A 17,985-nucleotide genomic window follows, 5' to 3' on the forward strand; every position below is an offset into this window, starting at 1 on the left:
ACTCCACACAGGTGAAGCCAGGATTTGAAGACCGGTCCTCAGAACTGAGGCAGGTGTGCTAACCAGTCGGTCACCGTGCCTCCCAATTCTATAAACTATAGTACAAAATTTTATTTAACTCATTAAAATACAGTACAAAAAGTAAAATCCAATTAAGGAATACATTGAATATGAATAGAGAATTCAATGAAGAAAATAAAAATGTAAATTACACAAGTGAAAGAATTCAACGAAATCAGAGATTTAATAGAACTATATGTAAAATTATACATAAATTATAAAATGATATAAAGTCTAAAGTAAAATCATCAATGTTTGTAGTTTTGTAGATACAAAAGAACATTTGGGTAAGTTGTACAACCAGTGCACAATGACAACAATAACACACACACAGGTTAAATGAATATTATTCATTATTAGCTTAACCAAGCTTTTTATTTACCTGGAGGACTTTCAGTAAATAGGCCAACAGACTCACACTTAAGAATTGCAACAAACATTTATTTAAAGGTCAGAAGAAAAAAAGTCACTTCTGATCTGAGGGACGCCCAGGATGCAATACACACGCACCTCACTCAGTTTGCAATGATCATTAAGACGTGTTGTGATGCGCTTCACAAAAATACAGCCTTCGTGCAGCTTTTGCTTTGCACATTAAATATTAATAAAAATAGAGAAAAACATCATCATGATCCACAGCTCCTTCATTGGAGTGCAAAAGACACTCATGTGCAAACACATTCAAATGTTAGGAAAGATGGAAATACTACTAGAGAGGGGCATCGGGAGGTAATGTTGGAGTTGTTGTTAGTGATGTTATCACTTCCAAGGCCTCTGCACTCGTCCGCTGTCCCTGGAGGACACAGAGGACACTGCGGACGCCTGGCGGTTGCTGCGGATGGCGGACACTTTGGACAAACTGCTGCACGTTGACATGCGACTGGACGTACGACCTCAAGCACACACACACAAAAAAAATATTAGACATTTTATATCACATTTTTAAATAAATTAATTTATCTATAGTCATGATTTCATTAAATATGAGTTTTACTTATTCACTTTGTACCCAATTTAATAAAATAATAATACATTTTTTATAGAGTTTATCGTATCAACTGAATTGTTTTGTTATTGGAGTGAAGTGTATTGTCACTGGTGCGACTCGAATTGTATCGTATAGAAATTGGAGGGAGTCGTATCATATTGTAATGAAGTGAAATGCATCATATTGTAACATTGTATTTGGAGTCAATTGTATCGTACAGTATCTCAATTGGAGGGAATCGTGCAATTTCACATCACAACTGGAGTGAAACATATTCCAATTGTATCATAAATGGAGGGAAAATGTTCATTTCGCCAACGTAATTATAGTAACTCAGATCATATCGTAATTGAAGTGAAATGTATCGTAATTGGTGTGAAACGTATTATGTCAAATCTGTAAATTGGAATTGTATCATACTCTTAATGAATCATATCGGCTCATAAATCGAGTGAATTGTATCATAAATGGAGGGAGTAGTTACATTTTGCATCATACTTGCAGTGACTCATTGTATGAAAATAGTAGTGAATACATGTTGCATTGCAACTCAACTGAATCATACTGTAATTGGTGTGAATTGTATCATAATTGGAGTGCATCATATTATGTAAATCGCACCCCGTGAATTGTATCGTATTGTAAGGAGAGTGAGTCGTGTCAAGTGCATCATCTTGCATCATAACTAAAGTTGATCATATCGTACTGCAATTGGATTAGATCACAATGGGATTAAACCATATCGTATCATAATTGGAATGAATTGTATCCAGTGAATCGTATTGTAATTAGAGTAAATCGTACAATAATTGGAGTGGATTATATTGTAAGTAGAGTGACTTGTATAACATTTTCATTCCAGTGCATCCCATCACATCATTATTAGAGTGAATCATATTGTAATCGGATCGTTTTGCATTGTAGTTAAGGTGAACAATATTTGAATTTGATGGAATTGTGTCGTATCATTAAAGTGAATTATTTCTTCTCATTAGAGTGAATCCTACTATATCATAATTCAGGGGAATCGCATCGTAATCGGAAACAATTAAATCACATTACAGTCAAGTATATCACAATTGGGGATGACCTGTATCACGTGAGTAAATGTTAACATATCTTAATTGGAGATACACAAATTGAAATTTACAATTTAACAAGTTTAATGTTTGAATTGCATTGTAATTAGAGATAATCAAATCATACTGCAGTGCAATATATCGTATTATAATTGGGGTTAATCACGAGTGAATCGTATTGACTCTTAATTGGAGAGAATCGAACCGTAAATGAAAATGACCATTTTGATGTTTGGATGTGCGTATTCCTTCCTCAATTATCACGCGATGTCTGTAACGTGATACGGTATCATGGTATGGCATGGCACTTGTCGAGTGTTTCTTACTACTGCCCATCATGGCGATATTCTCCAGCTGGCCTTCAATCCTGGCGAGCTCGTCGGCGGTGAACCTCCATCTTCGCCCCGCCACCTGCATCAATGGCGGCGGAGGCGGCGGGGCGCACTTCCTCCACTTGGACGGCACGGCGGCGGGCAGGCAGGAGGCAGGCAGGGGGCCCGTCGTCATGCCTTCGGGGAACTTCTGAGCGACCACTTTGAGACCTGGCAGAGGACAACAGCGGGCGTCGTTATTGTGGCGGTGACGTCGTCGTCGTGGCGATGAGGGGATGCCGTTGACGACTTACCTCCGCTGAGCAGGAAGAGGTTCTCGAATCCTCGCTGGCACATGCTGGTTGCTGCCTGGCTCGCGATGCGCTCGTCCTCGTCGTACACGATGATGATCTTATCCTTGGCATTTTTCTACAAATGCGCACCGTTAAAGATCAAACCACACATCTGTTCCCAACTACATTTTTTTGTAATGAGGGGGAGGAAAAGCAATAAAGTTGTACAATATTGCGAAAGAAGGATACATATTCCAGTACTTCCTTGGTATAGGGGTTCATGGTCTGAGACAGCATTGCGATGGGAAAACTGTGAGCTGGAAGGCAAGAAGACGAAGATGATGTCATCCTTGACATCACCTTCTCATTTCAAGCTCACATAAATTAACATCACATTGTCTGCACACTTCCATCGCCACCATTCAAATTACTCGGGATGATAGTTTGGCCTAAAGAGTATTTAGTAGGGCTGCAGCAATGGAACATTTTTAGAATTGCGTATTCTACCAATTATCCCATTGATTAATCAGAGAAACATTTTATTTGGCATTATTAAACACAATTACATCTGCCTTTGAAGTGCAGCTTGTCTACTTATTAGTGTCACCATTCTCATGTTCTACTGTAGTATCGCTGACTTTATGAGTGTGGATGGCTTTAATAGGTGGAGATTGGCCCGGTGACGTGGGCATCAGTGAATGAAAATGGCTGGCACTTTATCTTCCTTGGTAAGTGTGAAATGAGCCCAAATTCTGGACAGTTAAAGGAACGCCATCCTCCTGTCTCGCCGCCATCGCCCCAACTTACAGTATTTCTTCTACATGGAGTGGTGTGTGAGACTGCAGTGATATTAGTCTGTGTGGAAAAATGATCCCTGTGAAGCTTCAAAGCAGAGATTTTGCTTTGATCTATTTTTTGTCATAAAATTATTGACTCAATACATACCTGTTCAGATTTTCATACTCCCCCTAATCTATATTTTCCATTGTTGTTTTTTTTGTGTGTTTTTAAAAATGTTTTCTCCCGTCATTTTATTGTTAGATTGTACGGTGTACTTTTGTGCTCTGAAAGGCACCTTTAAAAAATGCATTATTATTATGAGGAGGAATAGTACCTACCTGTGATAAGGTGGCACTGGTCGTAGAGGTCACGCTCACGCATGTCCAGCAGCAGGTAGGGACAATCCGGGTAAGGCTTTTCAGTGTCCATGTCCGTGTGCGCGCAGGCCGCCTGTATTTTGTCACTGTTCATGTTCAGCTCGCCAACGCCGTTGATCACGCTACCGGGGAAACAACAGCACAACCATTTTGATTAATTCTTTACAACACCTGTTCCCCTGTCACAATAGTCTTCAAACTTCCTTAAAGCGTACTTTTCTGGGGAAAAGAAAAACCTCAATAGTGCCACTAAACAACTCAAGAGTCCAGAGTCCAGACGTAAGAGTTTGGTAAATCACGTGAGACTTCAGCTCAGTGAGCATCGATAGCAGGCTGGGAAAAGTATGACCGCTGTAACATATGGACTTTAGGGTACTTCAATCTGGCCCACCTGAATATTTACAGAGTCCTCTAATATGTGTTGCCCTAATTTATAAGATAAATCCATCCATTCATTTTCTGTACCGCTTATCCTCGCTAGGGTTTAAAAGATAAATTCTCCCTTAATTTGTTTAATTAAAATGTATTTATGAATTTGAATGTATATTTTAATGATTTATCTCATTACATAATTTGTTAATTATTTTTATAAATGATACAAAATGTAAGTCAATTTAATTATTTCACATACATTTTCACATACATTGTTTTCATTTTTTTTAAGTAAATACAATATTTGCAGATTGTTTTTTAACCTATCCTCTGTTGAATCTTGAAAAAGAAAAAAAAAAATCACCTATTTGCCGTTTTTGTGCTCAGGCCAAAGCCGTGTCTAATGTAAAAATATTGCTTTTGGTGCCATCTTGTGGACTCTTGTCACCTAAGAATTAGGTTTAAGTGAGAGGAGCTTCATTTAGTTAGGCTATCGTCCTGTCTAACACGAAAGTAGTGCTTTGCCGCCCTCTTGTGGCATCCATAAGCAATTACAAACCTTTTGGGGGTGTCAGTCCCTATCCCCCTGTGAATAGTGGAGGAAAGCGGTAAAGTATTTCCATTTCCATTATCATTATCTATTTTTAAATTCAGCGAAAGCCTCATCCTATTGATTTTTGAACGATACCCCACACAAGAAAGCCGTTTACCATGTTATTACCTTAGCAATGTGGACCTCACGGTCTGACTTTGTTTCTGACTCTGCACCGCATCTTCGGGCTCCAACATGCCGTTGGCGTGATCCGACTTATCTTTAACCACTATCATGTTGCTGCCGTCACCGCTGCCGCCGTCTGTTTGAGACATTTAACACGTTAGCAGGTTTACAGTGGCTATTCACTCATAATTGCTTAAGTATTTTATTTACCATGAAGGCAGTGAAACGAATCACCGCTGACACATTCATTGAGATCCGACACTGACGCCACTTGAAGTATCTGAGGCAGAATCCATGGTTTATTATTAACAGTGTTTAGCTTACTAGTTGTTTTGGCACTTATTTGGCAAGTTAAAAATGGGGTCATAAAATGCAGAGCTCCACCAATGTTTTCTGGGCTAAGTTGGACCCTAAAAGTCACAACAAAAATTAATCGAGTTTACCTTTGTTTTACGCTTGAAGTAGGAATGTAAAAATGTCTCACCAACTCTGCAAATGTCGTCACTTTAAAACGCTTGAAGATTTCACCTTTGTTGAACTTGTAGTCTGAAAAAAAAAAAGATATGAAATCAGTCATTCATTTAGTAATGTATCAAACAAGACACGTGCTGACAAATGCTAACACCTCACGTTGTTTAATCTCCTCCAGGCGCTCCAAATACTTGGTGAGGCTAACTCCTGTTTTTTTAAGGGACATCGCACGAACACGTCACATGCAAATTGATGCTTAATGAGCTCTATTAAACATAAATATTAGTAACCCGGGCCTACCTGTGTCCAGTTTTGTTTTGATGTGCTGATACTTGGCATTCTTTGGTATCCGTTTCCTCATGTACTGTGATGCGAGGGCAGTCAAGACGAGTTTATTCATTAGGGAACAAAATACAAAGGGGAGGTTTGGTCATTTAAATGCAGTTTGTCAGCATAGTTAGCGTGTGCTTTGCGGTTGCCATAGCAACAGAACTCCAAGCTACAGCTATCAGCTAGCTGGTGTTGTTCCGTTTGCGTTAGCTGACCAACAACGTCAATATACACACAAAATAAACGCCACATTAGTGTCAAATAAATGCGTAAAAAACAATTATTTAAACAGAAATTACCTGGTCGCCGCCGATGCCCCTGTAGAGCGACATTTTTCACCAGAGCCTCCACACCAAACGCGTCGTTTTCACGTTTAAATGTTGTACAAAATGTTCAAATCTTGAAGAAACTTTGTAACTCATGAGCGAGGTTGGTTCCCAAGCCAATTATTCTAAGTTAAACCAATTCCTCGCCCCCCCCCCTCGATATTTTCCTCCAGTAGCCTCTCCAAACATGCGCAGAGCCAACTAATCGATCGTCTGCACACAAGACGGATGTCGGCGACACGACGAGTAGACGCGTTTGTAAGGCAATAGCTTAAGGCAATTGTCCGAGCATCGGTGTGACAACAGCAGGCTTTACATCATCATAATCATTACATCAATGCCGTACGTGTCCAACTTCGGGACGTCACGCTAGCGAGAGTTTAGCGTCAAGGTCGGACGTCTCCATTTGAGATATCATGTTAGCAAGTTAGCTTAGCTACCTGGGAGGCTGCTTGTTACAAGTGCACCGATAAACCATGAAGTAGTCAAATATATCATATTATATCGTATCCCCCATTGTCACCACCTCTCAACACACCGAGCAAATCTATTTTGAATAATTTAAAACCGGATGAAAATGTATAAAATGACAATGGCACATTACTACCTAATTATAAACCATAAAGCAACAATATTTACCCAACGTCAATAGGCGAATTAAATGAGCGAGGGCTCATCAATCGACGCGCCGATTGGACAGTAGCTAACTTTCTGAGCCAATCGTAGACGTCGACACTGCACCGAAAGACACGATTGGTCTGTGTGGTTGCTAAGCAGCGGGAAGACGCTGATTTCATGGCTCCGGTGACATGAGGAATACGCCATTTGTATCTGTTTTTAGCTGGATAACAACTCATGTCGTCATTCATTCAAATTTTCCAATTATTTACATACATGTCATTTTTAAAAGACAGTGTCCGGTACCACTACTTTAGCTCCTACCGGTTTAGCTTTTCGCTATGAACAATTTAGCCGGTGTGTATGATTAAAATGAAGCCAACTTCAACAGGCGATAGGAAACGGCGAAGTCCCATCAATGGACGCGCTGATTGGACAAATTCAACCCTGGGAGCCAATCGCAAACATCGACACTGCAAAGTCGGCATGGTTACGAAGGGGCAGGAAGGACGCCCTACGTCATGGCTAAGATGACGAGGGGACTACATCACTTTCACTCGTTTTTTAGCTGGATAACACATCATGTCGTCATTCATTCACCATACCAATTACCAACATGCATGTCAGTTGACGAGACTTAATTGTTTTTTCTCTTTTTTTTCCACGAACGGAGCTGATATTTCATTTCTTTCCCCGATACTGGTTTCGCTTGAGCACTTAGCACCATACAGAATGCCTTCCGAAAATGCACAAGTGAAAACATTATGTAGTTTGTAGATAGTCGACTGGAGTTACTGAGGTTGGTCATCATTATATCCGTGCTTGACTTCTCGGGTCTGGTTGCTGTCCCGAAGGCGCTGCGTTTGAGTGTAATGGAGGAAACGTTCAATTCGGGTAACTTTAGCATCGAATGACGCAAAAAACACCCACTATGGCCTCGGTGCTGGTGAGTAAAAGTTTTTTTGTTGGGGGGGACGAATAAGACTCGGGAAGAAGTAGCCGTGTGTGCTAATAGGAGCTGAGTAAGCGTTTTATGTCTGCTAAGAGGATTTGCTACATTTGCTCCCAACTTCCTCTATTTGTTATCAGTAATTTTTGAGCTTAGGACGTCAAACATAAGTGAAAAAATATTCAAGTACGTCTCTGTTGTCACGACAGAATGACCCCAGCATGGAGAGACTGTTCAAGGGCCACAAGGACGCCGTCACCTGCGTGCATTTCAGTCCAAACTCCAAACTACTTGGTAAGCAACCGTGTTTATGGATTTTATTGGTAAAAATTCACCTAGTAATGAGGGGTGTGGCCTTAAAAAAAAAAAAAAAAAACTTCCCCTTGGCTTATAAAAGAAGCAAATGTCACGGACATTATTCAGACAAACTATAAACTTTTTATTTTTATTTTTTTAACTTTCATCAACTTAAAACAGAAATGGAAAAAAAAAGACATATAATGTGAAAATAAGCATTTAGTATTGGAAACAAATGTCCATTGTGTCAAAACGTGTATATTAACACAATCCTTGAAGAGGGAGTTTGCAGTTATAAAAAAAGAACAACAACAACAACAAAAAACACTTTGCTAAGGCTGTACGATATTTGAAAAAGATGACACTGCAATTTGTTTTTGTAACCCTGCGATATACATTACGATCTTCAAAAATACGAGATAACATACTCGGTACATGTAAAAACCAGCAGACATTTTTCTTTTTCCCCTCGATGTATTTTTTGGACAATTGATAATAGCTTCAATCGAAAATAAACTATGCTCAACAGAGCACAGAAGTATACGGAGTTATTTGTGTCTACCGCTATTTAAATGCAGTGTAGTATTGAGCAGGTTAGTATCCAGCCAGACATGAAGTTAAAAATCATTTATTTTCATGCACAGTTATACTGTAGTATGTATTTTAGCACATTCCTAACACTATTCATTTGTTTTTAATTCATCTGTAATTTTACACATGCAGTATCTTTTAACATACAGTGGACTCTTTATATTCGCGGGGGATAGCCATTATAATTACACTGTAAAAATGTTTAGTTTTTTTTAAACCCCCAAATTCTTGACTAAGCGGGGATAAACCATCAAAAAGCATTTTCGCGGTTGGTTCCCAAACCCCCTCGTCCCCAAAAAGAAAAAAATTCTAATAATTGACATTTAAAAAAAAAAAGAAAAGAAAAGAAATTAGAGAAAACAAATCATCAAATAGGTGAATGCGTGGGTGCCGAAATACCAGTATGTGGGGGTACATTATTTGAGTGCATTATTTTAAACAACATACACTGCTGTGTGCACCTTGTGCCTGGATGCGACTACAGTATTTTAGCCCCATTATTGCCGTGATTTGCTATCTTGGCTGATTTCCCAGATCGGGCCTGACATATTTTGTCAAAAACGACAAAACTCCATGTAGTGTATCATAATCCACGACCACGACCAACAACTTGGGCCCGCAAAGCCAAAATTAACAAATTTAGCATGTTTGATTTTCGGGAATATCTTCCGTGTAGTGTGACATATGAAGGGGAAGGGGAAACCTCTGACATATCACCTGACGTCGACCAATAAGATTGTGCATTGTCGCTCGCCGTTATCAACATTTAATTGCACAAACAAACCAATGTTTACTAAAACATGAGAACATGACTTGACAGAACGCCGACATATTTACAGACAAATGTTAGTGCTAGCACGAGCTAGCTACATAATATAACATTATGTTGCCTGCTTGCTAACTGTATTAAAAGTATGTGAACTTTACCTCAAGCTCTCCGTGAAGAATGGACAGTTCAAACCGTAACAACACTGATAATTTTATTAGCATGTCTAGGTTTCCTTATCACTGTATGCTAGCACTTATGTTATTGGACATTAGTTGTCTAATTATTTGTTTTATGTAACAGTTTTACAGTAAACTACAGCTGGGAGGGACAAACAACTTGAAGCATCAACGTTTTGCCTCTTGTTTGGAGAGTGTTTCACTATTTGTTCATCTATTCACAGTCCAATTGTTATTTCTGGAATGATGCACACAGTGCATGTTGAGTTCTTTTTCCTCCAACATTACAGGACTTTGCAGTGTAACTATTGCGTATCCACACATCGCGATGATGATGATCAAACAATATATCGTGCAGCCCTACGTTTTGCCATATATAAACGGTGTGTGACCTGACAGAATATTGTTAAAATGCTCTTTTGAATAATCATCCTTCTCTGGCCCCATCTTATGCTTTTAATTTCATTTTGATCCATCCATCCATTTTCTTGCACCGCTTATCCTCACGAGGGTCGTGGGTTGCCAGAGCCTATCCCAGCTATCTTCGGGGGCGAGAGGCGGGGTACACCCCGAACCGGTCGCCAGCCAATCGCAGGGCACATAGAAACAAACAACCATCCGCACTCACATTCCCACCTACGGGCAATCTAGAGTCTTCAATCAACCTACCATGCATGTTTTTGGGATGTGGGAGGAAACTGGAGTTCCCGGAGAAAACCCACCCAGGCACGGGCAGAACATGCAAACTCCACACAGGCGGGGTCGGGATTTGAACCCCAGTCCTCAGAACTGTGAGGCAGACGTGCTAACCAGTCGTGCACCGTGCCGGCTAATTTAATTTTAATTTTAAAACTTGTCCCGCCGTGACAGGAACAGCCAGTCAGAGACTGTTGTGGCAGGAAGCATGACCGAAGAGTGTGCCAATCATTGACGTGTGCGCACACACACACTCATATCACGCATACTCAGTCTGCTGCTCACAGCAGCCTCGCGGTTACAGTTTTCTTGGGCGGAATGAATTCCTGTTAGAAATTAAAAGTTAAAAAGAAGGGATATGAAAATAAAACTATCCTGATCAGTATACTCAATCAATAAAAATTATTAATTTTGAGGAATTTTACTTTGAATTTTTTGTTAAATTTAAATTGTGAGCTGAAGTGATTCGCTGATATCTTGCATGACAATGCTCATGAAGTTTCCTTCCTTCGTCAGCATCGGGCTCCGTTGATAACAGCCTGATGATCTGGAACCTGTCGGCTAAGGGGAGGTCCTTGCGCTTCGTCAACCATCAAGACACCGTCACTGCCGTGCAGTTCTGCCCTGTGGGTAACCTGGTGGCGACCTCATCCAAGGACAGGATGGTGCGACTGTGGAAGCCGTCCATGTAAGTTGCTTAAAACCTGTAAAGTCCATTTTGAAATTTCACATTCCCACCTTGGCACACGGGGGGAAAAAAAAAAAAAAAAAAAAAAGAGTAAAATTAGCATTTTTCTTATTGAACCTTTTCTAGGAGTGCATTCTACTATATTTCCTGGATTGATTCATTATTAGTGAAAGAAGGGCAAAAAAGTAGTAATGTTGTATGGAATTTGGGAATTTTAACAGTTCCAAAAATTGTTATGTATTCTGGTGCGATTTTAAAAGTAGTGAGCATCTTTAGTGCTATTCGGCGCAATTACCACTTCCTTCTTGATAATACAACTTGGCCAGAGTGCCTCTCTGTGTCCCGTGAGAGCGTGTGCATCGCTCGGAACGAGCCGGGAGTGATGTATTGAGTGACAGCTGGGGCGTGTTTTTAGGAACACGCCAACAGCGTTTGAAAGCTGAGACAAGGTGTCATTTCTTCACCATTGTGAAGCTTGATTTCATATACCTGCTGAATTATTATTATTTTTTTAATTCATTCAAATTTGGCAGATTTGTTAACAACAGTCTTCCCTGTGGTGTGTTATATTTACAAGAAATTTTTTTTGGTCGCGTTTACAGGCACTTTAAAATTTTGACTTTTTTCTAAATGTGTTGTGTTTCAGGAAAGGGGAGTCGACGGTGTTCAAGGCGCACACGGCCGCGGTGCGCAGCGTGGCGTTCTCCCAAGATGGCGCGCGGCTAGTGACAGCGTCGGACGATAAATCGGTGAAAGTTTGGAGCGTCTGCAGACGATGCTTCCTCTACTCGCTCAACCAGCACACTAACTGGGTGCGCTGCGCCAGGTATGTGATCATTTGGTCTGGGCACCTTGTTCAAATGCCAAGATCAGACTAAAAGACAGATTTTGGTGGATACAACTTAAAATGTTGGCAACAACAACAATAATTGCAGAAATGTATTGTGTTGAAAATAAAAAATAAAAAAAAGAGGATAAAACGTGTGTGGTATGGTCTCTGGGTGCTCCGGAGAGGATGTTTTGAGCAGTCTATTCTTTAAGGAGAGCTTGAGATAATGTTCACATTCTTTTAATACAGCTCGCAAGCAGGCAACATTATGTTATGTAACTAGCTAGTGCTAGCACTAACATTTGCATCTCAAGGCACAATGTCGGAGGGTTGTCTTTCATTTCACAATACATGGAAGATATCCCAAAAATCAATCATGCAAGACTTTTCGTTTTAGGCTTAAGTGAGCATTGCTCAGATCGGTGATCGTTTACAGTGGTTTGGGCGCTTATTTAAAGTAATGATGATTTACCACCTCTGTAGCCATCACAGCTTTTGATGTATTTTCAGATGTCTGTGATTAGTCATCCGCTCAATGATCGTTTGATAGGGTGTGGACTATCATTTTAAGTACTAATGGAGTGTTGCTGGTCTACACATCTGTTCCAATGGATCTTTTTCTCAAATTTGAGTGACTATTTCTCAAATGGGCGATCATTTATTACAATCTGGACCCTTATTTAAAGTGCTGATGGCGCCTTTTATACCGTGTAGGTTTTCACCAGACGGTCGCCTCATAGTGTCTTGCGGGGACGACCGCACTGTCAGGTTATGGGACACGTCCAGCAAAAACTGCATCAACTGCTTCACAGACTACTACGGGTAAAAAAACAAAATGAAACACATTTTCAGGATGTTGCGGTGCTTTTTCCACATTTCTCCACAATTTTCCACATTCCAGATCTGCGACATATGTGGACTTTAACTCGAGAGGCACCTGTATCGCATCGTCGGGGGCAGATAGCGCCCTTAAAATCTGGGACATACGCACCAATAAGCTCATCCAGCATTATCAAGGTAATAAAGCAGCACAGAAGAAGCTCAGGAACACTATTTATTTTGTTTTCTTTGTAGTCCACAGCGCTGGTGTCAACAGCTTCTCCTTCCACCCGTCCGATAACTACCTGATCAGTAGCTCCAGCGACGGCACCATCAAGATCCTGGACCTGTTGGAGGGACGCCTTATATACACGCTGCATGGACACAAGGTCCTTTGTTTTATTTTATTTTGTTCAAATGTATTTATTTTTAGTTTATTTATTGTAATATACAGCCAAAAAATCTAAACTTTACAAGAATAAAGTTGTGATATTGTAAATAAAATTTATAATTCAACGAGAATGCACGAAAAGTGTGTGTAATTTGACTATTTTTTATGAGAATAATGTCTGAATATTACAAAAATAAGTTAAGTAATGTGATGAGAATACCTGTAAAGTCCTGAGCTCATGAACATTTTTTGCTGTTTTACAGATTTAAGAGATGAAAGTTGGAATATTACAAAAAAGAAAAGTTGTACAGTTACAAGAATAGTTTTAAAATTCTGAAAATTTACAGTGAAAAAGTTGCAACATTACCATAAAAAGTTGAGCTGTGACAAGAACACGATTGTAATATTAAAAAAGCATTTTGGAATGTTACAATCATAGTCTTAATATTATGAAGTAATTTTACAGTAAGTGTTGGTTATGAAAAAAGTGGTATTGTTACAGGAATAGTGTTGTAATATGAATAATGCCATAATATTACAAAAAGGTGTAATTGTAGGGGAATCAAGTCATCATATAACAAGAATAAAGTTGTAAATAAAAAATCTTTGTGAAAAAAGTCAGAACGTTAGGAAATTAAAGTTGGAGTATAATGAAAGACAGTATTGTTACGCACGTGAAATCTTAATGTTGGGGAAATAAGTAATACTGTTACAACAATGAAGTGGTAATATTTTGAAAAAAATAAATTGTCATATTGAGAATAAAGTGTTCAATCCTTTTCTTAAACTTTTGTTGTTCTTTTCAGGGCGCCGTCCTCACTGTGGCCTTTTCCACGGCTGGAGAGCTCTTTGCTTCTGGGGGCCTCGATTCTCAGGTTGGTGACTTTTATTCGAGATATGTTATATGAACAAAAGCACTGAAAAACATATCAATATCATGACATATCGTATCATTATCCGTTACGATACAGTATTGACACACCGGCATCGCGTATTAAAAGTATTGTTATATATTGTATTGTTATTTCTTACGATACAGTATTGACACACTGGCATCAAATATCAATGATGCTATGTAGCACATTGTTATCTGTTACAACACAATATCGACACACGAGTATTGTAGTATATCAATCAATATATTGCTATGATATGACACAGTACTTGTATCAATACAACGGGCATTAAATACCAATATTGTGATACACTGTATCGTTATTGGGAATATTACCTTATCAATACAACGGCATCAAATATTGATGCCACGATGTATTATTATCTGTTACAATACATTATCGAAAAACTGTGTCAAATACCGATTTTCGGGATTTATCATATCTTCATCTGTCACGATACAGTACTGATACAACAGTGTCAAACTGATTTTGTGCTATATCATATCGTTATTTTTTTCAGATACCCATATACTGGCATACCATGTACACTGGCATGAAATAACTATCATGATATAGCTTAAGTTTTTCAAGTTACAAGCTGTCCCTTGGTTGATTGTTTATTTTAAAAATAATATATTTTATACAACTTCAGTGGAGAAATTAATTTAATGTACGAGTAAATTGAGTGACGAGCTTAGTCACGGAGCGTATTAAACTCATCAAGTTACCACCATATCTATATTCTGATAAAGGGACAGAGCCCTGCCGTGAATAGCTAAAATCTGCACGTAATTGACACCCCCTGAAAAAGGTTTTTCAATTGGCTACAGATTCCACAAGATGGCCGCAAAGCATTACTTTTCTTTTAGACAGGGCTATGGCCTGTCTAAATGAAGCTCCTCCCCTCCTTTCAACATAGTTCTTTGGCACCATGACACCATAAGATGGTACCTAAGCCATACTTTTATTTGAGAAAGGGCTTTGTCACTTAGTCAGTGAATAATGGCGGATAGGCGCTTAAAAAAATCAATAAAAATGAAAGTAGTGAATTGCGAATATGCAGGGGAACACTGTATATTGAATCATAATGAATAAACCTGACTGCATTTTTAGTAAGAAGAGCTTTGTGTCCGTCAACCAGGTGATGTTGTGGAAGACCAACTTTGACACCAAATCCTACCGGGAGGTTCTGGAGCAGCACAGCCAGCGGGCCGTCCTCAAGCCGCCACCCCACCTGACCGATATCCATCCCCGGGTGCCCCACCCTCACCTGACCCACCCCCCGGACATTGAGGGGCTTTTTGTACGCGACGATCATCTCTTTATGTTTAGAGAATTAAGTGTTTGCATTAGTTTATTGCATCCTCACAGGTTGGTCCGGGGTTGACGGACACACACTCAGCGGAGCCAGACATCGTCGAGCTCCGAGAAGCTAGTCACCGAAAAGCCAGTCACCGAGAAGCTAATCACCGAGAAGCTAGTCACAGAGAAGCTAGTCACCGAGAAGCTAGTCACCAAGACGCGGTGAGTCACTTTCCAAGTCATGTTCATCATTGCAGTAAGTTAAAGTCTTCCGTACAGATGACTTTATTCTTGTAAAAAAAAATATGTGTGTATGTATATAGCTGTGTGTGTGTGTGTCTGAATATGTATATATAAAATCTTGTAATATTATTATGGCTTTTCTTGCCGAATTATGACTTTCATTGCAATATTATGACTTTATTCTTAGAAGATGATTTTTTTTACCCCGCAATATTACAACTTTTCTCGCATTAATGAAGCTACTTTTGTAAAATTCCAGCTTTATTCACAAAACTTTATTCTCATTTTATTCTCATAAAATTTGGACTTTTCTCACAAATCATGCTTTTTCTCACCAAAATCTGACTTTTCTCCTGCTATCGTTTTGCCTCAATATCAGGATTTTATTCTTGTAATTTACAGTTTTCCGCACAAATCCTACTCTCATAAAATTCAGAATTTTCTCATGTAATGATTTTATTCTCATAAAATTCAGACTTTCTTTTCACAAATCATGATATTTCTCATATTCTATTTTTTTCCAACCAAAATCTGACTTTTCTCACAATATTATGACTTAATTCTTGTAAAAGTATGATTACATTATGATTTTATTCTCGCAATATTACGATTATTCAAGCAAAATTGCAACTTTTATTTGAATACTATGACATTCTACGTCACTGATGGTGTAGCGGTACACTCGCCTGACTTTGGTGCGGGCAGCGTGGGTTCAGTTCCCACTCAGTGACAGTGTGAATTTGAGTGCGAATGGTTGTCTGTGTCTATATGTGCCCTGCGACTGACTGGTGACCAGTTCAGGGTGTAGTCCGCCTTTCGCCCAAAGTTGGCTGGGATAGGCTCCAGCGTCCTGCGACCCTAACCAGGATAAGCGGTGTTGAAAATGGATGGACTATGACATTCTGAGTAAAACTACAACTTTTTCTCAAAATATTAGAACTTTAAACTCATGAAATTAAGAGTTTTTGCTCCGTATTACAATTTTATTGTTGGAAATGTACGACTTCTTGCAAATTATGGCTACTCATAAAATTATGACTTCTCACAACATTCCTGCTTTGTTCTCATCACATTTTCACTGCTCACGAAATACAATATTTCTCGCAACATTAGCTTTTACTCACCCAAAATCCGACTTTTCTCAAAATATTATGACTTTATTCTTGTTCAAAATTGGACTTTTCTCTCAATATACCGAATTTTATTCTTTATTATGTTACTGTATATAGTAATTGTAGTAATGACTCATCTCACAAATTATATATTTTATTCATAGAACTTTTTAATTTCTTTCAATACTATAACTTTATTCTCATAAGATTCAGCTTTCTTGCAATATTATGACGTTTTTGGCAAAATTACAACTTCTATTGCAATATTACAACTTTAGCTGTATAAAACCACAACTTGAACTACAAACTATTCTGACTTTATACCCTTAAAAAGTATGTTATGTTTCTCTGAATATTCTCGCAAAAAATGCAAACGTTCTCACAGTGTTACTACTTTACTCTTGTAGTATTACGACAGGTAGCATTAGTTATAAATATACATGACTGGCATTTACAGTATTATGGGCACTGAAGAGGATTGTTAATTAATGTCTTAACAGTCATGTCCACTAGGTGGTACTGCAGACCAGTCTGTGGTTTTTCACCCTCCTGCTGCAACACTTCAAAACATCCATCCATCCATTTTCAATAGCCAGCCAATCTTAAGGCACATAAGTCCTGAGAACTGTAAGGCAGATGTGCTAACCAGTCGTTCACCATGCCTTCAATGAAGACCTTTATTTTCATAAATATAATATATTGCCTAACATGACATAATCTGTGTGTGTGTTGTGGCTTACTTCTATCACTGCATGGCCTGTGGCTGCAGTGTGGGAGGACGCTATAAATGGAGCAAGCCAAGTGGAAGTCATTCAAACAAAGTCGTCTTGATTGACACAAACAGCCACCGTCGTCCCACCAATGGCAAGGCACTATTGCGGCCTGGCGAGCGGGCTTGACCCGTATCGACTGAGTCCCACTCTGAACATCTTGATACTACTTCAAGCATCTTTTACACAGCGGTCCCATTGCAAAATTTAAGCTTTATCACTGTAACTGAGGAGCTTGCAGTTGATCTTGACCAAACTTTCTGTTATTATTTCATCAGCTGTGTTAAGAACACAGGGGAAAGCATTTTTGTTACCAAGCCCCTTTATCCAGGAACTTAAACAATAGTTGAAAAATCTATTATCCCTGACTTCTGATTTCAAAACAAGTTATCCACGAATTTATTGTGTATATGTAATACTACGGCGATGGAACGGTTTCAGGCGATGGAACGGTTTCACAGTTATAACGGCCCTGTGAGGGAACCCGTACCAACAATGTGGCCAGAGACAAAAATGATTTTGACACCCCTGATAGATATGGAACATGCCATTGGCTTGCATCCAGTCCATTTCTTGTCGATGTGTCCTGCCATTGGCTGGCGATCAGGCCATTGTTTGTTTTTATGAGCCCTGACATTAAGATCCTTGAGCTAGCTCCACTCGATCCATTCGTGTGGAATGTTATCTGGAGTATCCACTCTACTCGTCCCATCCACCCACTCTTCCTCCACCTC

At 39.2% G+C, this 17,985-nt stretch overlaps 2 protein-coding genes across 3 annotated transcripts in view; one reads left to right on the top strand and one right to left on the bottom strand.

Moving 5' to 3' along the window:
• Positions 1–480: 480 nt before the first annotated feature.
• On the bottom strand, positions 481–6,747 carry cep41 (centrosomal protein 41). 2 transcript variants are annotated; one of them, XM_061676684.1, is made up of 11 exons: positions 6,079–6,747; positions 5,750–5,813; positions 5,609–5,656; positions 5,463–5,524; positions 5,189–5,258; positions 4,982–5,114; positions 3,850–4,010; positions 2,981–3,048; positions 2,753–2,867; positions 2,454–2,669; positions 481–953 (listed from the first exon to the last, which is right to left on the bottom strand). In XM_061676684.1, the coding sequence occupies exons 1-11, from the start codon at positions 6,109–6,111 to the stop codon at positions 820–822; spliced, it is 1,104 nt and encodes a 367-aa protein (XP_061532668.1). In that variant the 5' UTR covers positions 6,112–6,747; the 3' UTR covers positions 481–819. The 2 variants fall into 2 exon arrangements, with proteins under 2 accessions (XP_061532668.1, XP_061532667.1); XM_061676683.1 differs by lacking the exon at positions 481–953 and having other exon boundaries at positions 960–2,669.
• A 521-nt stretch (positions 6,748–7,268) lies between these two features.
• poc1b (POC1 centriolar protein B) overlaps positions 7,269–17,985 on the top strand; it is a 42,355-nt gene continuing 31,638 nt past the window's right edge. Inside the window, exons 1-10 of the mRNA XM_061676685.1 lie at positions 7,269–7,669; positions 7,882–7,966; positions 10,718–10,889; positions 11,536–11,715; positions 12,433–12,540; positions 12,620–12,735; positions 12,793–12,926; positions 13,735–13,803; positions 14,966–15,127; positions 15,196–15,348. Of these exons, the coding sequence (XP_061532669.1) occupies positions 7,634–7,669; positions 7,882–7,966; positions 10,718–10,889; positions 11,536–11,715; positions 12,433–12,540; positions 12,620–12,735; positions 12,793–12,926; positions 13,735–13,803; positions 14,966–15,127; positions 15,196–15,348 (1,215 nt within the window). The 5' untranslated portion in view covers positions 7,269–7,633. The remainder of the gene's footprint in view (positions 7,670–7,881; positions 7,967–10,717; positions 10,890–11,535; positions 11,716–12,432; positions 12,541–12,619; positions 12,736–12,792; positions 12,927–13,734; positions 13,804–14,965; positions 15,128–15,195; positions 15,349–17,985) is intronic.

Source organism: Phycodurus eques, chromosome 5 (genome assembly GCF_024500275.1).
Source record: "Phycodurus eques isolate BA_2022a chromosome 5, UOR_Pequ_1.1, whole genome shotgun sequence".
Taxonomy (NCBI): domain Eukaryota; kingdom Metazoa; phylum Chordata; class Actinopteri; order Syngnathiformes; family Syngnathidae; genus Phycodurus; species Phycodurus eques.

Coding starts and splice junctions, on each gene's coding strand:
- cep41 (XM_061676683.1), bottom strand. CDS start 6,111: ATGTCGCTCTACAGGGGCATCGGCGGCGACCAG. Junction 5,525..5,608: donor CCTGGAGGAGATTAAACAAC/GTGAGGTGTTAG, acceptor TTTTTTTTTCAG/ACTACAAGTTCAACAAAGGT. Junction 2,868..2,980: donor CCAAGGAAGTACTGGAATAT/GTATCCTTCTTT, acceptor GCGCATTTGTAG/AAAAATGCCAAGGATAAGAT.